The following is a 27,165-nucleotide window of genomic DNA, read 5'->3' on the forward strand; positions in this document are numbered from 1 at the left end:
TTTTTGGTTACTACTTGATTCCATACGCATTATTTCATAGTTGTGATGTCTTCACTAATATTCTACAATGTAGACCGGTAGTGTATGCTTTTCATCGTAACAGCAAAGTAATTCAGTTTTTGAAGTACCTGTAATAATTCTGAAAGCCCAATAAGCTTCAAAATCTTGTTAGATTGTCCTAAATCTTGTACCATTTTTCTAGAATGATTTCACTCCACAGTATTCAAATAGCTCAACACCCCACATGTAAACAGGCGAGGCAAAGCAATCATTTAGCAAACAAGTAACTTATACGCTAACTGTACACCTATATAACACCTATTCTGTTATTTCCTTTGGCGATTGACAGCCCCAAACACTCATCACCTAGAGAACAACACTGAAAAAGGACATACTCTATAACCGCGTTGGTCTAGACAGATTACCTTTGACCTTCGACTGGATGATCCAGTCCCAAAACTAACCGGAACCACTAGAAGTAAAAATGTGTGGTCCAACATAATATGTCATAGTAAATAGGCTGAACTATTTTCCATTTTCAACATTTTTATTGACAAAACCAAATCAAATGCATTTGCATTGTTATGAATAGATCATTTGATCATCTGTTTTATGACAAAAATGTACATAAATCATTTGTTTTTTTTTTATATATTTTTTTTCTTCTTCTATGAATCGAAATAACATGACCGTTGATTGACAGACATTGCTTTAGAAGGATTTTGAACTTTGGTGACCACTTCAATGACACCACAGTAACTATATAAGATCCTCCTGGAGTAAAATTTTAATTGAAAAAGCAAATGAAAGTAGATACTATTAAAGTAAAGCATTGTTCTTCAGACCTGATAATGCTGTAAAAGTCTACGACAGGGGTGGCCAACCATCTTCCTGAAGACCTACAGGTCTTGCTCTTTCCCTGCTCTAATACACACCTGATTCTACTAATCAGCTGCTCATCCGAACCTTGGTTTGCTGAAACAGATGTGTTAGAGCAGGGCTGGAGCAAAAAACGGAATACCCAGTAGCTCTGCAGGTGAAGGGTTGATCATCACTGGTCTATCACTATGGACGTTGACAGGGAGGTACTCTGGGTCCAACACGAGTCTGGTAAGTGCTTATCTCTAAGTAGCAGGTGCATAGGCCTACATCTCGATCTCACAGATGAAGGGCCAGTGCATGGTGCACGGGGCGTCATACCAGCTGCTCACCGCCTTGCGCTCCAGCTTGCGCGTCTTCACGATGTAGCCACAGTCTTCGTCAATGTGGTTGTTGGGCTCGCCCTCCTCCCAAAAGCTATAAAGGGAGAAAAATGGTTTCATTATTTTTAAAAACAACACATATTCAATCAAAACATCTCTTGGTATAACGTACATCATATACAAACAACATATATACCCTCCCGTTCAAAAGTTTGGGGTCATTTAGAAATGTCCTTGCTTTTGAAAGAAAAGCACATTTTTTGTCCATTAAAATAACATCAATTTGATCAGACATACAGTGTAGACATTGCTAATGTTGTAAATCACTATTGTAGCTGGAAACGGCAGATTTTCTTATGGAATATCTACATAGGTATACAGAGGCCCATTATCAGCAACCATCAGCAGCCATCACTCCTGTGTTCCAATGGCACGTTGTGTTATCTAATCCAAGTTTATAATTTTAAAAGGCTAATTGATCATTAGAAAACCCTTTTGCAATTATGTTAGCACAGCTGAAAACTGTTGTACTGATTAAAAGAAGCAATAAAACTGGCCTTCTTTAGACTAGTTGAGTATCTAGAGCATCAGCATTTGTAAGGTGTATGTAAACTTCCGACTTCAATTGTATGTGTGTGTGTATATGTATATATATATGTATATGTGTGTGTGCGTATAATATATGTTTCACTAGAATAGCTGTTGGCCATTGGTGTGCGCTACTGAACTAGGTTATCTGCAGTGCCTCTACAGGTCTCTCTTTGTCTCATTGAGACAAACCGTTATAAAGGTGAGATAATGTAAAATAATGTACCATATTCTTCACTCTGTCACTGCCATCTTAATTGCAGCAGTAGTAAGGAAAGACGAAGCAGTGGAATATGTCAAATATATATATATATATATATATAAGAAAGAAAAGAGGAAGAAATAAAGAAGAAATGTTGAAGAATGGGAAGGAGGGTAAGACAAGCAGAAAAAGAGGAAGGAGAAGGGAATCTGAAGCAACACTAATATGCTTTGAAAACACATTAAGAATGAGGAAGAGAGATCATATGATGGCGACCAGGCTGACACAAATTCAAAGGAGGGAAGAAGAACATGGAGAAAACAAGTGAGGTTCTGGGCCCATGAGGAAGGGAAACTGGGCCAAAGGGGAAAGGTTCTCTTTCAAAGTATGCATACCAAAACATGCCAGTAAATGTGTGTATACACAGACGGTCCTGTCCTATTTTACTGTAGATCAATACTGTTGCTGCCTGAGCACACAGTCCCAGAGGTCAGTGTCCATAGGAACCAGAGCTCGGGTGACAACAAGCTAAGTTAGTAGCTGTTTCTGTTTTCCATATTCTCTGGAACTTTCTTTCCGGGGACTAAAGGTGCAAAAAACCTCTGCGCATGTGCAGGATTCTCTACTTGCGAGCGTAAATGGACCGTGACTCCCCTTTGATGCAATTTTTTCTTGTCTATTCTGACCTTGAATTGAAGCATGAGAATAACACTTGCCCCCCCCATCCCCCAATACACGTGTAAATATTGGACTATAAATTATACTCTTGCTCAAATGTGTATTCTATTCTACAGCCATTTACTTTATGATTATATTCTTATCTTTTATTATTTGTTATTGCTGCATTTGTCGCGAAAGAACCTGCTAGTTAAACATTTCCTAGGAGGATGTACACCATGAGTATCCCATTACATATGACTAACACGACGTGAAACTATTCACTCGCTATTCGCTTGGGGGTGGAGATCAAAGAAATGAAGATGTAGCGGAGGTGTGTCTACTTAATTCCCTCGTAATTCCGCCGCCTTCACAATCAAATTAAACAATGAATAACGTTAAGCAACCTGTTGGTTTCCAAGTGGAGCGACTTTCTTTTTTATGATAGAAATAACAAAATTCTCCAAGTACTGTAATTTACAAATTGATAAGAGGCTGAGCTATTGATAAGAGCTGAGTAAATGAGTAAGTCGCTAGGATAAGGTGATTGTAAATATACATTATAATTGTTTTCGATCTATTTAACTGTATGATCGCTGGAGACAAATGTGAAACCAGTCATATGGCAGCAAACTGAAGCATATCAACCATTTTTCTCTCATGCGGCCACAACTCAACAGCATGCACCACTAGGCAAAATATCTGCTTTGATCGAAAACAAAACACAGGTATGCTATAGTTTGTTTAACACTACCTGCTAAAAGATTTGCTCACTGTACAAGATTTCCGAAACAACACTGTACATAACTAAGAAGAGTATAATTTGAGATCAAATGGTTTTGCGTGCAGATGCTGCATGGACGTTTCACTGGTAAAGTTTAAAACATTATCATACACGATTGACAGTGAGAAATGTGAAGGGAGGGTGACCACAAAAAAAATGTATGTGTAAAGTAGAAGTAGAGAAAGACATGCGCGAAACTGATGCAGATTTTTCAAGGGGATTCAGGGGGGCGGGGTCGGGGGCGGGGTCGGGGGGGTCGGGGCGGGGGCGGGGGAGGAACGTGGCGGTTATATGTTTCCGGAGCCGCAGCCTTCTCTTTTTCCCTCTACCTGAGATATAGGGAGTTATTTGGACCCATAGAAATAGAACGACTAGAATGGTCAATACCATTCAAGTCAATGCTCTGTGATGGGTGGACCGGTGGCCATTTTGAGTGTACCCATAGGAGTAAAGCAGGAAGTCATTTTATTTCTGGGGTCCGAACAGTAGTTTGTAATAGCCCATTTCTCCTGCATGTAGATCCATTGGGTTACACATGTTTGTTATTTTTCTGTTTTATCGTATTTCTTTATGGGGCACACAAAGCACAGTCATACATTTCACAAGTTTCGTTTAAGTACAGTCATGCAGTAGAGAATATAGAGGTCAATTAGTTATCCATCTTGGTAATCTTCGTATTGTATTATGTACTAAACAGATTATATATCATCTATTACTATTTAAAATCCATTATCATAGTCCACTTAAGTGGATGGAAGAACAAATAGGAATATCACACGCCTGATGGAAAACACAGTCAAATGTACCATAACATATTTGTATCTCAGATACAGATGGGAAACATAATGTAGAAACATAAATCTAATAACAACATATACCGTTTAGCAGATGCCCTTATCCAAAGCGACTAACAGTCATGTGTGCATACATGTTACGGTGGTCCCGGAATTCAAACCGACTAGCGTTGCAAGTGCCATTCTCTACCAGATGAGTTACAGAGGACCACAGAATGAACGAAAAACTGAAAAAAAGTACAAATAAAAAAGTCAATAAATACAGTATAATGACTCATTTGTAAAAGATTATAGCCAACTACATTAATAAATCCAAGTGAAGGTTTACAGTTGAAGGTGTAATTCTGGTTAAAAAAAACAAGAATTTTGTTGGTAAACTATTGAATCTTAAATCATTTAAGCCATGTCTATGAATCCAAATGATTATTATTAGCATTGATTATATCTATATATCAATATAATCCTGGGGCAGACTATTTAACTCAGCGCAGCATTACGCGTTTAAATATACCAATGCGTAAGTCTCTGTGTAACACACCTGACTGATTGTTTCATCCACGCAACTTTGACAACCTTACAGCCTGTTGAGCCTTGAGCCAAATATCAGCAGCCCTCTGTCTGAAAACCGACTGACCAATACCCAGGTTTACAGTGGTGCCAAACGTGTACAGAGAGAGGACTGTGTAGAAGATATTTCTATTATTGTCAAAAGTTATAAAGAAAAAGTCCTTGAAGACATAAAAGATGAGCCACAGAAAGCAAATGACGTAGAGAATTCCCTGCAGGATCCCAGTAATGGTGGCCCTCATCTGACTGCGCAGGCGGGGCGCGGAGAAGGGGCTGCCGCTCTCCTTCATGCTCTTCATGTGTCTGCAGGTAGCGCACAGTGGCACAGCTCGACCCGACTACCACACAGAGTCCAAAAAAGATGTATAGAATTTTCAAAACAAGACGTGTCATCTCAGTGTAAAACAGGGCACTTGGCGAGGCAGACACAGTGCTGTTCATTGATGTGTAAGTGCCGTTTGCATTTCCAGAGGCACTGTTGAGTAGATAAACTATCGCTGGAATATGAAGGGAAATGTCAAACTAAAACAAGAACCTGTTGATAAACAGGACCCAGTAAATGATGATTTTGATGTTCCTCTTCACCCGGGTGAAGAGAGCTCGCCGAGCAGGGACGATCTGGGTGTAGTAAAAGAAATTCAGCCACACGGAGGTTGTCTGTCATGTTTTGTCTTATATTGTCTTGTCATTTTGCTTTTCCTTCTGTTCGTTTTCCCCCTGCTGGTCTTTTTAGGTTTGTTCCCTTTTTTCTCTCTCCCTCCCTCTCTCTCTTCTCTCTATCGTTCTGTTCCTGCTCCCAGCTGTTCCTATTCCCCTAATCAATCATTTAGTCTTCCCACACCTGTTCCCTATCTTTTCCCCTGATTAGAGTCCCTATTTCTCCCCTTGTTTTCCGTTTCTGTCCTGTCGGATCCTTGTATATTGTTCACCGTGCTGTGTCTTTGTATCGCCCTGTCGTGTCGTGTTTCCCTCAGATGCTGCGTGCTGAGCAGGTGTCTGAGTCTGCTACGGTCAAGTGCCTTCCCGAGGCAACCTACAGTTTATGATCGAGTCTCCAGTCTGTTCTCGTCATTACGAGTGGAATTGTTTGTTATGCTTTATTTACCGCTTCGATTTGTCTAGGAGTATTGCATATTTCCTTTTCTGGATTAAAGACTCTGTTTTCGCCAAGTCGCTTTTGGGTCCTCATTCACCTGCATAACAGAAGGATCCGACCAAAGAATGGACCCAGCGACTACAGACGCTCATAACACTGCCGTCGAGATCCAAGGAGCCATGCTCGGCAGACACGAGCAGGAATTGTCTGCTGCTCGTCATGCCGTGGAGAACCTGGCCGCTCAGGTTTCCGACCTCTGGACAGTTCCAGAGTCTTCGTCTCGTGCCACCTGTTACTTCCTGGTCTGCCGAGCCTCCGGAACCTAGGGTTAATAACCCACCTTGTTACTCCGGGCAGCCCACGGAGTGCCGCTCCTTTCTCACCCAGTGTGATATTGTGTTCTCTCTCCAACCCAACACATACTCTAGAGAGAGAGCTCGGGTTGCTTACGTCATATCACTCCTTACTGGCCGGGCTCGAGAGTGGGGCACAGCTATCTGGGAGGCAAGGGCTGATTGTTCTAACAATTACCAGAACTTTAAAGAGGAGATGATTCGGGTTTTTGACCGTTCAGTTTTTGGTAGGGAGGCTTCTAGGGCCCTGGCTTCCCTATGCCAAGGTGATCGATCCATAACGGATTACTCTATAGAGTTTCGCACTCTTGCTGCCTCTAGTGACTGGAACGAGCCGGCGCTGCTCGCTCGTTTTCTGGAGGGACTCCATGCAGTGGTTAAAGATGAGATTCTCTCCCGGGAGGTTCCTTCCAGTGTGGACTCTTTGATTGCTCTCGCCATCCGCATAGAACGACGGGTAGATCTTCGTCACCAAGCTCGTGGAAGAGAGCTCGCGTCAACGGTGTTTCCCTGCTCCGCATCGCAACCATCTCCCTCCTCTGGCTCAGAGACTGAGCCCATGCAGCTGGGAGGTATTCGCATCTCGACTAAGGAGAGGGAACGGAGGATCACCAACCGCCTGTGCCTCTATTGCGGACTTGCTGGACATTTTGTCAATTCATGTCCAGTAAAGGCCAGAGCTCATCAGTAAGCGGAGGGCTACTGGTGAGCGCTACTACTCAGGTCTCTCCATCTAGATCCTGTACTACTATGTCGGTCCATCTACGCTGGACCGGTTCGGGTGCTACATGCAGTGCCTTGATAGACTCTGGGGCTGAGGGTTGTTTCATGGACGAAGCATGGGCTCGGAAACATGACATTCCTTTCAGACAGTTAGACAAGCCTACGCCCATGTTCGCCTTAGATGGTAGTCATCTTCCCAGTATCAGATTTGAGACACTACCTTTAACCCTCACAGTATCTGGTAACCACAGTGAGACTATTTCTTTTTGATTTTTCGTTCACCTTTTACACCTGTTGTTTTGGGTCATCCCTGGCTAGTATGTCATAATCCTTCTATTAATTGGTCTAGTAATTCTATCCTATCCTGGAACGTTTCTTGTCATGTGAAGTGTTTAATGTCTGCCATCCCTCCCGTTTCTTCTGTCCCCACTTCTCAGGAGGAACCTGGCGATTTGACAGGAGTGCCGGAGGAATATCATGATCTGCGCACGGTCTTCAGTCGGTCCCGAGCCAACTCCCTTCCTCCTCACCGGTCGTATGATTGTAGTATTGATCTCCTTCCGGGGACCACTCCTCCTCGGGGTAGACTATACTCTCTGTCGGCTCCCGAACGTAAGGCTCTCGAGGATTATCTGTCTGTGTCTCTTGACGCCGGTACCATAGTGCCTTCTTCCTCTCCGGCCGGGGCGGGGTTTTTTTTTGTTAAGAAAAAGGACGGTACTCTGCGCCCCTGCGTGGATTATCGAGGCTGAATGACATAACGGTTAAGAATCGTTATCCGCTTCCCCTTATGTCATCAGCCTTCGAGATTCTGCAGGGAGCCAGGTGCTTTACTAAGTTGGACCTTCGTAACGCTTACCATCTCGTGCGCATCAGAGAGGGGGACGAGTGGAAAACGGCGTTTAACACTCCGTTAGGGCATTTTGAGTACCGGGTTCTGCCGTTTGGTCTCGCCAATGCGCCAGCTGTTTTTCAGGCATTAGTTAATGATGTTCTGAGAGACATGCTGAACATCTTTGTTTTTGTCTACCTTGACGATATCCTGATTTTTTCACCGTCACTCGAGATTCATGTTCAGCACGTTCGACGTGTTCTCCAGCGCCTTTTAGAGAATTGTCTCTACGTGAAGGCTGAGAAGTGCTCTTTTCATGTCTCCTCCGTTACTTTTCTCGGTTCCGTTATTTCCGCTGAAGGCATTCAGATGGATTCCGCTAAGGTCCAAGCTGTCAGTGATTGGCCCGTTCCAAGGTCACGTGTCGAGTTGCAGCGCTTTCTAGGTTTCGCTAATTTCTATCGGCGTTTCATTCGTAATTTCGGTCAAGTTGCTGCCCTCTCACAGCTCTTACTTCTGTCAAGACGTATTTTAAGTGGTCCGGTTCCGCCCAGGGAGCTTTTGATCTCCTAAAAGAACGTTTTACGTCCGCTCCTATCCTCGTTACTCCTGACGTCACTAGACAATTCATTGTCGAGGTTGACGCTTCAGAGGTAGGCGTGGGAGCCATTCTATCCCAGCGCTTCCAGTCTGACGATAAGGTTCATCCTTGCGCTTATTTTTCTCATCGCCTGTCGCCATCTGAACGCAACTATGATGTGGGTAACCGCGAACTGCTCGCCATCCGCTTAGCCCTAGGCGAATGGCGACAGTGGTTGGAGGGGGCGACCGTTCCTTTTGTCGTTTGGACAGACCATAAGAACCTTGAGTACATCCGTTCTGCCAAACGACTTAATGCTCGTCAAGCTCGTTGGGCGTTGTTTTTCGCTCGTTTCGAGTTTGTGATTTCTTACCGTCCGGGTAGCAAGAACACCAAGCCTGATGCCTTATCCCGTCTTTTTAGTTCTTCTGTGGCTTCTACTGATCCCGAGGGATTCTTCCTTATGGGCGTGTTGTCGGGTTGACAGTCTGGGGAATTGAAAGACAGGTTAAGCAAGCACTCACGCACACTGCGTCGCCGCGCGCTTGTACTAGTAACCTTCTTTTTCGTTCCTGTTTCTACTCGTCTGGCTGTTCTTCAGTGGGCTCACTCTGCCAAGTTAGCTGGTCATCCCGGCGTTCGAGGCACTCTTGCTTCTATTCGCCAGCGCTTTTGGTGGCCGACTCAGGAGCGTGACACGCGCCGTTTCGTGGCTGCTTGTTCGGACTGCGCGCAGACTAAGTCAGGTAACTCTCCTCCTGCCGGTCGTCTCAGACCGCTTCCCATTCCTTCTCGACCATGGTCTCACATCGCCCTAGACTTCATTACCGGTCTGCCTTTGTCTGCGGGGAAGACTGTGATTCTTACGGTTGTCGATAGGTTCTCTAAGGCGGCACATTTCATTCCCTCGCTAAACTTCCTTCCGCTAAGGAGACGGCACAAATCATCATCGAGAATGTGTTCAGAATTCATGGCCTCCCGTTAGACGCCGTTTCAGACAGAGGCCCGCAATTCACGTCACAGTTTTGGAGGGAGTTCTGTCGTTTGATTGGTGCGTCCGTCAGTCTCTCTTCCGGGTTTCATCCCCAGTCTAACGGTCAAGCAGAGAGGGCCAATCAGACGATTGGTCGCATACTACGCAGCCTTTCTTTCAGAAACCCTGCGTCTTGGGCAGAACAGCTCCCCTGGGCAGAATACGCTCACAACTCGCTTCCTTCGTCTGCTACCGGGTTATCTCCGTTTCAGAGTAGTCTGGGTTACCAGCCTCCTCTGTTCTCATCCCAGCTTGCAGAGTCCAGCGTTCCCTCCGCTCAGCGTTTGTCCAACGTTGTGAGCGCACCTGGAGGAGGGTGAGGTCTGCACTTTGCCGTTACAGGGCACAGACTGTGAGAGCCGCCAATAAACGTAGGATTAAGAGTCCAAGGTATTGTTGCGGCCAGAGAGTGTGGCTTTCCACTCGCAACCTTCCTCTTACGACAGCTTCTCGTAAGTTGACTCCGCGGTTCATTGGTCCGTTCCGTGTCTCCCAGGTCGTCAATCCTGTCGCTGTGCGACTGCTTCTTCCGCGACATCTTCGTCGCGTCCATCCTGTCTTCCATGTCTCCTGTGTCAAGCCCTTTCTTCGCACCCCCGTTCGTCTTCCCTCCCCCCTCCCGTCCTTGTCGAGAGCGCACCTATTTACAAGGTACGTAGGATCATGGACATGCGTTCTCGGGGACGGGGTCACCAATACTTAGTGGATTGGGAGGGTTACGGTCCTGAGGAGAGGAGTTGGGTTCCGTCTCGGGACGTGCTGGACCGTTCACTGATTGATGATTTCCTCCGTTGCCGCCAGGATTCCTCCTCGAGTGCGCCAGGAGGCGCTCGGTGAGTGGGGGTACTGTCATGTTTTGTCTTATATTGTCTTGTCATTTTGCTTTTCCTTCTGTTCGTTTTCCCCCTGCTGGTCTTTTTAGGTTTGTTCCCTTTTTTCTCTCTCCCTCCCTCTCTCTCTTCTCTCTATCGTTCCGTTCCTGCTCCCAGCTGTTCCTATTCCCCTAATCAATCATTTAGTCTTCCCACACCTGTTCCCTATCTTTTCCCCTGATTAGAGTCCCTATTTCTCCCCTTGTTTTCCGTTTCTGTCCTGTCGGATCCTTGTATATTGTTCATCGTGCTGTGTCTTTGTATCGCCCTGTCGTGTCGTGTTTCCCTCAGATGCTGCGTGGTGAGCAGGTGTCTGAGTCTGCTATGGTCAAGTGCCTTCCCGAGGCAACCTACAGTTTATGATCGAGTCTCCAGTCTGTTCTCGTCATTACGAGTGGAATTGTTTGTTATGCTTTATTTACCGCTCCGATTTGTCTAGGAGTATTGCATATTTCCTTTTCTGGATTAAAGACTCTGTTTTCGCCAAGTCGCTTTTGGGTCCTCATTAACCTGCATAACATTGTCATACTCGTGGGGAAAGTGTACTCCACTAGCATACTAGCAGCGAGCCTGAGCTTCAGATGTTCCGTGAAGAGGAAATATTTCATTGCAATAACAGAAACCAAGAAAGCAATGGTGCAGCAAACTAAAGATTCCAGTAGTGTCTTCATAGGCTGTTTGAGTCCCTCTCTGCCGCACTGAGGACAGAGCAGGCAGAAGGCAAAAAATACATTGGCAAATACGCTGATTGCAATGAAAGTCACATTGACGCTGACAAACGCCAGGTTGTCCATCCCGATGTGCTGCTCCTGCAGTTCTGACAAGACAAGGTTTATGCTTGCAGTGACATCTTGTCTTTCCGACCTCTAGAAGCTCAAATGCCGCATTTGCATTGAACATGTGGGAACTGGGCCTAATAAGCTGCAAGTTACATTAGCCCAAAATGAGAATGCAAATATAGAACATTGACAACATTGGTGAGGAGGGGTTGGGCTGCAAGTATTTGACAAACCCACTGAAATTGAACATTTCATCTTGAATGAAAGTTGTGCTGGGGTGGGGTGGGGCAGGGGGGGGCTATTCTTGGCCCAGAAGTTCCTTAGGCAGCATGTTGATAGTCTCATAACAGTATACAGACTCTCTGGTAATCTTTTGGATGGCTCAGAGTGTGCAGAAGGCAAAACATGAATTTATCAGACAGCTACAACACCCAAAAAGGTCACATTTACAGCATATAAAAAGGCAGAGTCATCCATTGCGATCCTGTCCATCAACGCAAATGGGCAGGTGCTCAACTGCAGACGTGTAATGATGGACAACCAAATGGGTTAGGGGCCTACAGAATAGCACACGCCTGGGTATGAAAAACACAGTCAAATGAACCATAAGCTGTTTGCATCACAGGTACCAACTGCGAAAACATAGGACTGAGTAAACAACAAAAAATGTGGAAAACTACATTAATATGCTAATTTGTACAAGATAAAGCAGGTTTTCATTTACATTAGTGCCACAGACTCAAATTAAACAGGTGTGGCTGAATCCTGGTTTACAGACTTATCTCCGTGCTGTTGGGCTGTTTGTTGCGACTTGGCTACCGGCCAAACTTTTCATTTTGAACTTTTAATACATTTACCAATTTCTTTGTTTTTTTCTTTGCTCAACTTTTTCATTCAACTTTTACCCCGGATGCTTTATCTGGACATGGTTCTACAGGACCTCCACCAGCCGAAAAAGCTAAGTAGTAACATTAACATGAACACTATGCCCCAACCGTTGTCGCTCATCTAGCAGACAGAAACGTTCAACCTGTTCAACATGAGAGGATGGCTTTCACTTCAGCTGTGAGGAATTCATGAACTTCTTCGATGAAAAGATCATGATCATTAGAAAGCAAATGATGGACTCTTCTTTGAATCTGCGTATTTCTCCAAAGCTCAGTTGTCCTGAGTCTGCACAGAACATCCAGGACCTAAGATCAATGGAGACACTTAAGTTGTTTAATCCTGTATCTCTTGACACTGGATCCTATTCCAACTAAACTACTGAAAGAGCAGCTTAAATGGCTCCCTATCCACCAGATGTGTAACAAACACACTAAAAGTGGCAGTAATAAAACCTCTCTTGAAAAAGCCAAAGCTTGACCCGGAAATGTAAAAACTATCAGCCTATATCGAATCTCCCATTCCTCTCAAACAATTTACAAAAAGCTGTTGCGCAGCAACTCACTGCCTTCCTGAAGATAAATAATGTATACAAAATGCTTCAGTCTGGTTTTAGACCCCATCATAGCACTGAGACTACCCCTGAACAGGCAGTTAACCCACTGTTCCTAAGCCGTCATCGAAAATAAGAATTTGGTAAATTAGCTTTTAATGGTGTCAGACCACGGCTCTGCATCTGACCTCGTGCTCCTAGACCTGCTTTTGACACCATCAATCACCATATTATTTTGGAGATATTAGAAACCGGAATTGGTCTACACGGACAAGTTCTTGCCTGGTTTAGATCTTATCTCTCGGAAAGATATCAGTTGGTCTCTGTGGATGTTTTGTCCTCTGACAAATCCATTGTAAGTTTCGGCATTCCTCAAGGTTCCGTTTTAGGACCACTATTGTTTTCACTATATATTCTACTTCTTGGTGATGTCATTTGGAAACAGAATGCCAACTTTCATGACACACAGCTTTACATTTCGATGAAACAGGGTGAAGCTCCAAAATTGCCTACCCTGGAAGTGGAAGGTGGCAATATTTTACTTTTAATCCATGCAGCTATTGTCACTTCTAGATTAGACAACTGCAATGCTCTACTCTCCGTCTAGCCGGATAAAGCACTAAATAAACTTCAGTTGCTAGAATCTTGAATAGAACCCCCAAAAATGATCATATTACTCCACTGCTAACCTACAAAGCATTACATGGGCTACCTATCTCTCCGATTTGGTCCTGCCGTACATACCTACAGGTACAGATATGGTCACAAGATGCAGGCCTCCATATTGTCCCTAGAATTTCTAAGCAAACAGCTGGAGGCAGGGCTTTCTCTTATAGTGCTCAATATTTATGGAATGGTCTGCCTATCCATGTGAGAGACACAGACTCGGTCTCGACCTTTAAGTCTTTACTGTAGACTCATCTTGTCAGTAGGTCCTATGATTGAGTGTAGTCTGACGTAGGGGTGCGAAGGTGGATATATATCCTGCCTGGTTGGTCCTGTCCGTGGGTATCCTCGGATGGGGCCACAGTGTCCCCCAACCCACCCCTGTCTCAGCCTCCAGTATCTATGCTGCAATCGTCTATGTGCTGGGGGGCTAGGGTCAGTTTGTTGTATCTGGTGTAATTTTCCTGTCTTATTCTGTGTCCTGTGTGAATTTGAGCATGCTCCCTTTTATTCTCTCTCCCTCTCTCCCTCCACACCCGGAGGACCTGAGCCCTAGGATCATGCCTCAGGACTACCTGGCCTGATGACTCCTGGCTGTCCCCAGTTCACCTGGCCGTGCTGCTGCTCCAGTTTCGACTGTTCTGCCTGCAGCTATGGAACCCTGATCCTGTTCACTGGACGTGCTACCTTGTCCCGCACCTGCTGTTTCGATCTCTGAATGCTCGGCTATAAAAAGCCAACTGACATTTACTCCTGAGGTTCTGACCTGTAGCACCCTCTACAATCACTGCTGGTCATCTATGAATGTTTGAACATCTTAAAGAACAATCTGGTCTTAATGGCCATGTACTCTTATAATCTCCACCCGGCATAGCCAGAAGAGGACTGGCCACCCCTCAGAGCCTGGTTCCGCTCTAGGTTTCTTTCTAGGTTCCGGCCTTTCTAGGGAGTTTTTCCCTAGCCATCGTGATTCTACATCTGCATTGCTTGCTGTTTGGGGTTTTAGACTGGGTTTCTGTCCAGCACTTTGCGACATCTGCTGATGTAAGAAGGGCTTTTTAAATACATTTGATTGATTGATTGATTAATGAACATCCCCCAATCGTGGTTTACATGGTTAGTTAGACCTACGGTCTGTGATTCAATATGTTTTTAATGAACCACCACAGTCCAGAGATAATATAGGCCATGTGTATGAAGCCAATAATTTAGTGTTGATTGTATCCAATATAATCCTGGGGTAGATTTAGGGCTCTATTCAACCAGATCCGCTTTAGCAGACATCGGCACAGTGGTTGTTTTGGCGGTGTCGGAGGTGGAACTGCTTTAGCTGTCCTGGCATTATACCTGAAGCGGGCATTGCTATTGGCTGCAGGGAGTCACATGAACATAAATCCCATGCAGCCCCGTTTACAAGTTGGAACACTAGAATGTGAGATGTAATCTACACCTCCATTACGATGACAGAAACCCTTATTATTTTATTTCAGGATTTTTCAATTGGAGCGTCATTATTTCTATACAGCCTGCACTTTCTCGCTCTGAACTTCTAATCTGAGTAGGGTGAGGGTGACTTGTGACAATGATAGCAAGAGCAGCGATATGACGGCTCCAACGCAGTTCTACCTCTGACACTCCGCCAAAACATCCCCCTTGTGCGGGTGTCTGCTATCGCCAGTTAACGCCTGATCTGATTGAATCTAGGCATCCACGAAACCCGCCCACATTTTTGTTGTAGCCAGCAAAGCCAAAAACTTACCCCCCGACCAATTTGGTTCCATCGACCCAAAGCCAGTCTGCCTCAGCCGTCTCGTCACTGATTCCAAACCAGTAGGCATTCCAGTGGCCCCGAGGTAACTGGTTCCACAGAAACGTCTATAGCAGGAGACATAATTACATTGGGATGTGACAATGTCTTTAGCAGCAGACATGATTACATTGGAATGTGACAATGTCTACAGCAGGAGAAATTATTACATTGGGATTGTGAATTATGATGTCTACAACAGGAGACACGATTACATTGGGATGTGAATGATGGCGTCTACAACAGGAGACACGATTACATTGGGATGTGAATTATGACGTCTGCAACAGGAGACACGATTACATTGGGATGTGAATTATGACGTCTGCAACAGGAGACACGATTACATTGGGATGTGAATGATGACGTCTACAACAGGAGACACGATTACATTGGGATGTGAATGATGGCGTCTACAACAGGAGACACGATTACATTGGGATGTGAATTATGACGTCTGCAACAGGAGACACGATTACATTGGGATGTGAATGATGGCGTCTACAAAAGGAGACACGATTAAATTGGGATGTGAATTATGACGTCTGCAACAGGAGACACGATTACATTGGGATGTGAATGATGACGTCTACAACAGGAGACACGATTACATTGGGATGTGAATTATGACGTCTGCAACAGGAGACACGATTACATTGGGATGTGAATGATGGCGTCTACAAAAGGAGACACGATTACATTGGGATGTGAATGACGACGTCTGCAACAGGAGACACGATTAAATTGGGATGTGAATGGCGACGTCTACAACAGGAGACAAGATTACATTGGGATGTGAATGGCGACGTCTACAACAGGAGACACGATTACATTGGGATGTGAATGGCGACGTCTACAACAGGAGACACGATTACATTGGGATGTGAATGATGACGTCTACAACAGGAGACACGATTACATTGGGATGTGAATGGCGACGTCTACAACAGGAGACACGATTACATTGGGATGTGAATGGCGACGTCTACAACAGGAGACATGATTAAAGAACATTCCCTCAATTACTCCATTCTAGCAGGAGAAATTGGTTGAGACTATTATCATGAACCCCAACACTCTCTTGTTGACGTTGGACTTTCTCTATTGATTGGTTATTTCCAGCCTTGCCAGATATTTGAGAAAAGAGAAAATCAACAGTGTCTAATCCACCACATCCCTCCTCCTCTACTCTCTTTCCCACCCTCCTTTCTCCTTTTTCCTACCTCTCTTTCCATCTTTAACTCCACCCCCTTCTCTCTCTTCCCCCATCCCTGCCTCGCTCTCCCCTCTCTCGCACCTGTTCCTCAGCAGTGTGTATGATGGCCAGGTGTCCTATTTTCTCGTTGCACCAGGTCTGGCTGTCCGGCCAGGTCAAACTCCTGGTGGAGATGTAGTAGCAGCTTCTGTTGAACACCAGCCAGTCCGGAGGACAGGTTAGTGGGGTTGAAGGGGGCAATGGGATTGACGGAGGTGACAGTGGAGATGGGAGTAATGTGGGTGATGTTTGCTCTGGTTCTGTCATACACAGCAGAAGGTAGGATTTAGATCGACAGCAAATATTTGATTTACTTCAGCATCATGTCACGCAGGGGTGCAACTTTGGTTTTAGAAGTGGAGGGGACATATGTGGGATCAATATCATACCAAATGTATTCACAAATGTAAATCACCAATCCACAAATGTACATCACTTTCCACTAATGCAATTCACGATCCACAAACAAACACCTTTTGAATTGTATTTGTAAAACGAGGGCCTTAAGTAAAATCACTGCCATAAAGATTTTCACATCAGAGAGATATGCGCAAACATGACAGATCTGGCAAACCTGCAACTCCAGCGCTTAGGTCACCTGACTTTTGGCAGGGATTTGACGACAAGAAAAAGACAAGAAGTTCTCATGCGTAGACAAGAAGTTCTCATGCGTAGACAAGAAGTTCTCATGCGTAGACAAGAAGTTCTCATGCGTAGACAAGAAGTTCTTACACATAGAAAAAAGTTATCGCGGTAGAAAGTGATTTGTAGGCGTAGAAAAAAGGTTTGTACTCATAGAATGCGATTTCTATAAATTGCTGGCAGCCGTTCGTTCAGCCATGTTAATGCCTGCCTTTCAGGGCTGCAGAAATGTATAGTATGGTAACCATAATATGTTAACCATATGTGTAAACATAGTATGTCCAACGTAAATAATCTAAACCCTTGCCCTAGATTACTTTATATTTGCAACACTATTGTGGTGTATTTACATTTTTGGAAAGTGTGGATAGTAATTTTTGGAAATGTTGGAAATTTGTGGATAGTAATTTACATTTGTTGATTGGTGATTTACATTTTTGGAAAGTGATTTATATTTGTGGATTGGTGATTTACATTTGCGAATACATTTGGCATGATATTGATCCCATAGACATAACTTTTTTTATTTTTTTATCCAGTCGGATAAACACTCCGAACAGCCTACCCAACTGCTCGGAGGCGTCCACATGGTCCTAAAGCACACCTTTGCCTCGTTTTGAATCACATTCCAATGATAAAACTGGGGGGGACAAAAATGCAATTTCAGAATGCCCCCAATGAAAGTTGCACCCCTGAAGACATGACACACACACACGCACAAACGCACGCACGCACGCACGCACGCACGCACGCACGCACGCACACACGCACGCACGCACACACACACACACACACACACACACACACACACACACACACACACACACACACACACACACACACACACACACACACACACACACACACACACACACACACACAGCTGACCTGATTTGGCCAACCTAGCCAGAAGTTCATCTCTCTCCTTCACAAGGTCTTCTTTCTCCATCTGCAATTTTCTCAGGGCTTCAGTCAGGGTGGTCACATTGGTGGTCTGCCTCTGCATCTGGATTTGACCACCAGAGTCATTCTGAGGCAGAGGAGCCTGATGCTCATTGCGCAAGCTCTGATAAAGGTTCTTATCTGAGAGGAAGACAAAAAAGCAGGGGACTTCAGTCCAAAGCATCCAGGAAAAACAACAAGTCTTTAAAGAATGGAAGGCAAAGACAAAGTATAAGATGAGTGTAGGGCAGATGTGGCGAGGCTCCTTTGATAAGGCTAGTTGGACTTGGCAGCCATAAGTCATGGGAAGGTATCCCCATGGAACAAAACAAGCAAATGTCTATTCATTAACGAGCTGAGGATGAAATCGTCAACTGCGGCCCTAAGATCGGTTCAGGGTAAGATTTGTTCAGGGTAAGATTTGTTCAGGGTAAGATTTGTTCAGGAGCAGCAATCACTGACTCAACACCTTGTGTTTGTCAGTGTGCACGTAGAGTTTCATATCAGTTGTTTTATGCAGGTTGCATTTCCTGGGATGACACATGTACTGGAGACAAAATAATCTGATTTTAAACCAATCCTTAACCACACTGCTAACCGTATGACTAACCCTTGGGACCGTTGAGATGTGGGAAATAAATGATACAACACAAATAAGTTACTGGTAGCACTTAAACTTTGTTGGCTGGGGAAGACACGTTTCACAATGTAATTCCCTGGCAGCCCAATACACTGCATTCAGATTCCATGAATCCACCCTCCCCTCCCCTCCCCTCATTGGGCCACAATGGTACATCAGGAAGTGGTTTACGGAGGCACCATTGAAGCAACGTTGTGTGGTTTGATTACTCACAGTGGGTGCTCACAGCGATGACGGACAGCAGTAGGACAGCACAGAGTGTGGCTAGGAGACCTGTGGCTAACCTGTAGGGCCCTTGGCCACTCTGTCTGGAGCCTGCTCTCAGTGAGGGAACAGATACTGTTATGGAGACAGAGAAGTACATGACACCAGTGTATTGAGCTCTGTTTCAGTTGAAAATGTTGGTGCTAATTGCCCTGTATGCAGTTTTGGGGGGCTTTTGTGCACCGGAAACACTTGATGGCACAGTCAGATACTATACTACAGCCTACTGTCTGCAGGTTGGGGATGGACAACATGCTGACACTGAAATCTTCTCAGAATTTCAACTAATCCTACAGACAAAGAAACATTTGTGTTTTTTTATAGACTTCATGAATCATTGTACAAATTATGGAAAATAAGTATGAAATCAAAAACTATTAAGTATAATTGAAAGAGAAGTGCTATGACATGTCATTAGCAAGCCTAAATACACAGAGTATACAAAACTGACCAGGTGAATCCAGGTGAAAGCTATGATTCCTTACTGATGTCACCTGTTAAATCCACTTCAATCAGTGTAGATTGAAATGGAGGAGACAAGTTAAAGAAGGATTTTTTAAAGCCTTGAGACAATTGATACATGGATTGTGTATGTGTGCCATTGACAGGGTGAATGGGCAAGACAAAATATTTAAGTGCCTTTGAATGGGGTATGGTAGTAGGTGCCAGGTGCACTAAAATGACGTTGGAAGCAGCTTATGGTAGAGAAATAAGAAAATTATCTGGCAACAACTCTGGTGGACATTCCTGCAGTCAGCGTGCCAATTGCACACTTGAGACACTTGTGGCCTTGTGTTGTGTGAAAAAAAACATTTTAAAGTGGCCTTTTATTGTCACCAGCACAAGGTGCACCTGTGTAGAGGCTGATGCCCTAGACTTGGAATCATTGGCCACTTTAATAATGGAACACGAGTCATTTTAATAATGTTTAAATAATATTTACATGCTGCTTTACTTATCTCAAATGTATATATGCTCTATATATTCTATTCTACTGTATTTTAGTCAATGCCACTCTGACATTGCTCAATCTAATATTTATATATTTCTTGTTTCCATACTTTTACTTTTAGATTTGTTTGTATTGTTGTGAATTGTTAGATACTACTGCACTGTTGGAGTTAGGAACACAAGCATTTCACTACACCTGCAATAATATCTGCTAAATATGTGACCAATAAAATTTGATTTGGTATTTTATTAGGATCCCCATTAGCTGTTGCAAAAGCAGCAGCTACTCTTCCTGGGGTCCACACAAAATATGAAACATAATGGCATAATACAGAACAACATTAGACAAGAACAGAACTACGTACATTTTTATAAAGGCACATGTAGCCTGCATATCAATGCATATACACAAACTATCTAGGTCAAATAGGGGAGAGGCGTTGTGCCGCTAGGTGTTGCTTTCTGTTTTTTGAAACCAGGTTTGCTGTTTATTTGAGCAATATGAGATGGAAGTTCCATGCAATAAGGGCTCTATATAATACTGTACGTTTTCTTGAAATTTGTCTTGATTTGGGGACTATGAAAAGACCCCTGGTGGCATGGCTGATTTTGCCGATGTCAGCTCGGGGGATCCAATCTTGCAACCTTACAGTTAACTAGTCCAACGCTCTAACCACCTGCCTCTCATTGCACTCCACGAGGAGCCTGCCTGTTACGCGAATGCAGTAGAAGCCAAGGTAAGTTGCTATATAGCATTAAACTTATCTTATAAAAAACAATCAATCAATCATAATCACTAGTTATAACTACACAAGGTTGATGTTATTACTTGTTTATCTAGTGTGTCCTGCGATGCATAGAATCAATGCGACGCTGGGGGCTGATTTAACAAAAGCGCATTTGTGAAAAAAGCACAATCGTTGGACGACTGTACCTAACCATAAACACCAATGCCTTTCTTAAAATCAATACACAGAAGTGTATATTTTTAAACCTACATATTTAGCTAAAAGAAATCCAGGCTAGCAGGCGATATTAACCTGGTGAAATTGTGTCATTTCTCTTGCGTTCATTGCACGCAGAGTCAGGGTATATGCAACAGCTTGGGCAGCCTGGCCAATTGCAAACTAATTTGCCAGAATGGTACGTAATTATGACATAACATTGAAGGCTGTGCAATGTAACAAGAATATTTAGACTTAGGGATGCCACCCGTTATATAAAATACAGAACGGTTCCATATTTCACTGAAATAATAAACGTTTTGTTTTCAAAATGATAGTTTCCGAATTCGACTATATTAATGACCAAAGGCTCGTATTTCTGTGTGGTATTATGTTAGAATTAAGTCTAGGATTTGATAGAGCAGTCTGACTGAGCGATGGTAGGCAGCAGCAGGCTCGTAAGCATTCATTCAAACAGCAATTTAGTGCGATTTTGCCAGCAGCTCGTCGCAAGCACAGCTCTGTTTATGACTTCAAGCCTATCAGCATAATGGCTGGTGTAACGATGTGAAACAGCTAGCTAGTTAGCGGGGTGCGCGCTAATAGCGTTTCAAACGTCACTCGCTCTGAGACTTGGAGTAGTTATTCCCCTTGCTCTGCAAAGGCTGCGGCTTTTGTGGAGTGATGGGTAACGCTGCTTCGAGTGTGGCTGTTGTCGATGTGTTCCTGGTTCAAGACCAGGTAGGGGCGAGGAGAGGGACGGAAGCTATACTGTTACACTGGCAATACTATAGTGCCTATAAGAACATCCAATAGTCAAAGGAATATGAAATACAAATGGTATAGAGAGAAATAGTCCTATAAATACTATATTAACTACAACCTAAAACCTCTTACCTTGGAATATTGAAGTCTCATGTTAAAAGGAACCACCAACTTTCATATGTTCTCATGTTCTGGGCAAGGAACTCAAACTCAAGCTTTTTTACATGGCACATATTGCACTTTTACTTCTCCAACACTTTGTTCTGGCATTATTTGAAACCAAATTGAACATGTTTCATTATTTATTTGAGGCTAAATATATTTTTATTGATGTATAATATTAAGTTAAAATAAGTGTGCATTCAGTATTGTTGTAATTGTCATTATTACAAATAAATCACATTCAAAAATATATATATATATATTATTAATTTATATATATATATATTTTTTTTCATCGGCCGATTAATCGGTTTCGGCTTTTTTGGTCCTCGAATAATCGGTATCGGCGTGGAAAAATCATAATCGGTCGACCTCTATTTTCAACACATGAATGTTTCTTATAAAAAGAAGAAGTGATGCAGTCAGTTTCTCCTCATCTCTTAGCCAAGAGAGACTGGCTGCATAGTATTTATATCAGCCCTCTGACTACAATTAAAAGCAAAACGTGCCGCTCTGTTCTGGGCCAGCTGCAGCTTAACTAGGTCTTTCCTTGCAGCACTGGACCACACGACTGGACAATAATCAAGATTAGACAAAACTAGAGCCTGCAGAACTTGCTTTTTGGAGTGTGGTGTCAAAAAAGCTGAGCATTTCTTTATTACGGCTAGACTTCTCCCTATCTTTGCAACCATTGAATCTAGATGTTTTGACAATGACAATTTACAATCTAAGGTAACGCCAAGTAATTTAGTCTCCTCAACTTGTTCAACAGCCACACCATTCATTACTGGATTCAACTGAGGTCTAGCACTTAAGGAATGACTTGTACCAAATACAATGCTCTTAGTTTTAGAGATGTTCAGGACCAGCTAATTACTGGCCACCTATTCCAAAACAGACTGCAACTCTTTGTTAAGGGTTTCAGTGACTTCATTAGCTGTGGTTGCTGATGCGTATATGGTTGAATCATCAGCATACATGGACACACATGCTTTGTTTAAAGCCAGTGGCAGGTCATTGGTAAAAATAGAAAAGAGTAGAGGGCCTAGAAAGCTGCCCTACGGTACACCACACGTTACATTTTTTACATTAGAGACGCTTCCATTAAAGAAAACCCTTTGAGTTCTATTGGATAGATACCTCAGAATCCACGATCTGGCAGAGGTTGAAAAGCCATAAAACTTAGGTGCTTTCGACAACAGGTTATGGTCAATAATATCAAAGGCTGCTCTGAAATCTAACAGTACAGCTCCCACAATCTTCTTATTACCAATTTCTTTCAACCAATCATCAGTCATTTGTGTCAGTGCAGTACATGTTGATGTCACACCCTGATCAGTTTCACCTGTCCTCGTTATTGTCTCCACCCCCCTCCTGGTGTCGCTTGTTTTCCCAGTGTATTTGTCCCAGTGTTTCCTGTCTCTCTGTGCCAGTTCGTCTTGTATGTTTCCAAGTCAACCAGCGGTTTTCCCATTCTCCTGCTTTTTACATTCTCCTTTTTCTAGTCCTCCCAGTTTTGACCCTTGCCTGTTTCTGGACCTTGTACCCACCTGCCTGACCATTCTGCCTGCCTTGACAACAAGCCTGTCTGCCAATCTGTACCTCCTGGACTCTGATCTGGTTTTGACCTTTTGCCTGTCCACGACCATTCTCTTGCCTACCCCTTTGGATTAATAAACATTGTAAGACTCCAACCATCTGTCTCCTGTGTCTGCATCTGGGTCTCACCTTGTGGCATGATAGTTGAGTGCCCCTCTATAAGCATGCTGAAAATCATCTGTTGTTAATTTGTTTACAGAGAAATAGCATTGTATTTGGTTAAACATATTTTTTTCCAACAGTTTGCTAAGAGCTGGCAGCAAGCTGATAGGTCTGCTGTTAGAACGAGTAAAGGCCGCTTTACCACTCTTGGGTAGCGGAATGACTTTGGCTTCCCTCCAGGCCTGAGGACAATGACTTTCCTCTAGGCTCAGATTAAAAATATGACAGATAGGAGTGGCTATAGAGTCAGCTACCATCCTCAGTAGCTTTCCATCTAAGTTGATCATTAACAATAATTTTTCCACCTCTCCCACACTAACTTTACAAAACTCAAACTTGCACTGCTTTTATTTCATTATTTGTTTTTTTTATGCATGAATATAATTGCTCACTGTTTGTCGTGGGCATCTCCTGCATAAGTTTGCACACTTTGCCAATGAAATACTCATTAAAATAATTGGCAACATCAAATGGTTTTGTGATGAATAAGCCATATGATTCGATGAAAGATGGAGTTGAATTTGTCTTTCTGCCCATACGTTTAACTTGAAGTAATCACGTTTTCCTCCATCATTCTTTATATCATTGAGCTTGGCTTCATAATAACGTTTCTTCTTTTTGTTGAGTTTAGTCACATTTCTCAATTTGTAAACCAGTCAGATGTACAGCCAGACTTATTAGCCACTCCTTTCCCCCCATCTCTTTCAACCATACAGTTTGTCAATTCCTCATCAATCCATGGAGCCGTAACAATTCTAACAGTCAGTTTCTCAACAGGTGCATGTTTATCAATAATTAGAAGAAACCATTTCATAAATTGATCAAGTGCAACGTCTGGATGCTCCTCATTAATCACATCAGACCAACAAATATTTTTAACCTCACCCACATAAGAGTCACAGCAATTGTTTTTTATATGATCTCTTATGCATTATTTTAGTCCCAGCTATTGGAACTTTGGCTTTCCTGGATATAGCTACTATATTGTGATCACTGCATCAAATGGGTACAGATACATCTTTAGAACAGAGTTCTACAGTATTAGTGAAAATGTGATCAATACACGTGGATGATCTTGTTCCTGTAGTGTTTGTAAACACCCTGGTAGGTTGATTAATAACCTGAACCAGATTACAGGACCTGGTTACGGTAAGAAGCTTCCTCTTGAGAGGACAGCTTGATGAAAACCAGTCAATATTCAAGTTCCCGAGAAAGTAGACCTCTCTGTTTACAACACATACACTATCAAACATTTCACAGATATTATTTAGATACTGACTGTTCGAACATATTATTTAGATACTGACGGTTAGCACTTGACTGCAACACCCCACTATGAGCGTCACTGTAGCAATTGTGCAAAATGGGACACCGCATCATCTGGATATGTGTGCAACAACAGTTCAACATTCACCTTCTGCAACCAATTCAACACATGCACCACACAGAACACACCGCAACTGCCTCTGCAACGCAATGCTGCGAGGCAAACGCAGCGTTCCATTGGGAAATGAATGTACTTCTGGTGTACCAAAATGCAATGACACTGTCGGTGTGATCAAGGCATTATTTGTGCTTATTTTTTAAAACTCTGTTTACATGCAATTGTTAAGGCCAACAGTTTAAACAGATCGACTTCAGCCATGTGAAAAACCTTCCTTAGCAAAATATAGATACCTTCCTTTTCTTGTACTTGCCTCTCATCCGACTGGTGTTAGCTAGCTACTAGTGCTGTTGCTGTGCAACCCAAGTGCTTTGGTCTGGTTTTAGAACTGAGATTCAGCTGAAAAGATGTTAGCATAGTCAGAAATGTTACAAAAATGAAGCAGCACATCGTTGGTTCTTAATGGACAGGGATTTTCACGTGAGAGGATACATTATACATGTTATCATAACTGTTGCCCCTACAAACGTATTCAGTCCGAAAGGTGGTAAGTCTAATTGTCACTTTATGGACACTCGTCTTGTTCTTATCCAACGTCTATGTTGAGCTAGGTCAGGGCAATAATTATATTTTCTTCTAACACGAAAATCCGCTATGTTGTTCTCGGTAACGGCCGGACGGCTGGGACGAAAGGCGGGGAATGTCTTGTGTACCTCCAATGAAGTTGATTTGCACATTTTAATCGACATTGATCTAAGCCAACATGACATATGATGCTGGAGCGATTTTCATGTAACATTGAACTGCAAACCAATGCATAGAGTATTGTGGGGGCGACTGCATTTTTTATGTGGTTTACACAAAAAGAAAAAGGGTTAAAATAAAACGAGAATTTTGTAATCCTTGAAATATAGCCCTAATGATTGGAATACACAATAGTTATTGTGGGTGCTTGAGAAGGAAACAGGCTACTGGCTACTAATCATTAGGTACTGTATATACCCTATCAATTTAATTCCGTACTTGTAGAATTGTTGAAGAAATGTTGATTTGATGTTTGTTTGAGCCAACTGTTAAAAGAGGAACAGAAGTTATGCAAAGAAGAAAACTCCTGACTATTCTGCTCTTCTGTGTTGCTAGTTGGCTACCTCTTGCTCCCCGATGATTCACACAATGCCTGTTGTTGAATCACATCTCCCATCATATTTGTAATGCAGGATTATGGTTGTTGATATTTCAGGTTGTGAAATTACACATGTCCACGCAAATGTGCAATCAGTACACGAAGAACATGTATCTTGCTGTTAAATGTCACGAGCTTGTTTGGACGAGTCGTTGCTACCGCACTACCAGGGAGGAGGATTCCGGGAACACTACGTGGGCTGAATGGGAAGAGGGTGTAGCTTGTTAACCGTTTGGAGAAAATTCCCCATTTTATATGGGATTCCTGTAAATAATATTTCCTGTGGTGCACTGTATGCACTCAGTGTTTTCACATCTTTTTCTCGGAGAACCCAGCTGTCGCACATTTTGTCATATTGCAGCAATGGCTTGGAGATAAATTGACTAGTTGAATCAGGTATGCTAGTGCTGGAAGGCAACTGCTGGGGGGTGCCAGATGATCAGATTGACACATTTGGAAATTGAAATGATTTTTACTTCGCAATATTAAGGACACAGCACGCAAATATATTTTTTCACATTAGATGCTAGATTTAATTGAACTAACATCTCTTGATAAAGAACTATTGATTTTCAGAACTTCTGATAGTTCTATAATATACGATTACATAATTATTTTACTTTTAGCTATGGTGTCAGATACGTGGAAGGAAGCATATTGAATATAAATTAGAAGCGGTGGCTATTCTATTGAGTTGATTGGACAAGAAGGTAATGATGAAAGACACGACATGGCAACCCTGAGATAACTTTATTTTGAATGCAATACACATCATGCCTGAGTGAACACTGCATAACCAAAGTAACTCCCGAAACTTTACAATGTAAATCCTTCATATCAGGCTCTCTTTGCTGGAAATGATGCATATTGTTTTTGTCATATTGTAGTCATTTTAATTGTGTTCTTGTCCCACAAGCCATACATTTCAAAACCATGAAGGATATTTCCAATACCTGCTGCTTTCGTTACTGTAACATTTTAGAAAATTTGTATAATTTCCCTAAATCAATTCCTTTGTACAGGAAACACTTTTTGATGTTCTTACCCGTGTGCACTTCAGGACCGCGCAGCTCTGAATCGTCCAAATATTGACTATCTTTGTCGATAAGTTTAGAATACATCCCTTCGCATGCTGTTGATCCCATATCAACCATCTCGCCTCTCGCACGGTGATCCTCGTCAATAAGAAACTGATTCAGCAGCTAGAACTAGACTATTGTGATACCACCCCGTCACAAATTATGTGAATGCGAGGTGAAAATAAACAGAGAATTTAGCCAGAGGTGGGGAGCATATTTT

The 27,165-nt window shown here is 43.0% G+C and overlaps 1 protein-coding gene across 1 annotated transcript; it reads right to left on the bottom strand.

Moving 5' to 3' along the window:
* Positions 1-528: 528 nt before the first annotated feature.
* On the bottom strand, positions 529-27,165 carry zgc:174904 (uncharacterized protein LOC564690 homolog). The gene is made up of 6 exons (XM_046326538.1): positions 26,912-27,165; positions 18,666-18,791; positions 17,759-17,953; positions 16,271-16,488; positions 14,926-15,041; positions 529-1,296 (listed from the first exon to the last, which is right to left on the bottom strand). The coding sequence occupies exons 1-6, from the start codon at positions 27,018-27,020 to the stop codon at positions 1,146-1,148; spliced, it is 915 nt and encodes a 304-aa protein (XP_046182494.1). The 5' UTR covers positions 27,021-27,165; the 3' UTR covers positions 529-1,145.

This window comes from Oncorhynchus gorbuscha, linkage group LG24, assembly GCF_021184085.1.
Source record: "Oncorhynchus gorbuscha isolate QuinsamMale2020 ecotype Even-year linkage group LG24, OgorEven_v1.0, whole genome shotgun sequence".
In the NCBI taxonomy this organism is placed as follows: Eukaryota; Metazoa; Chordata; class Actinopteri; order Salmoniformes; family Salmonidae; genus Oncorhynchus; species Oncorhynchus gorbuscha.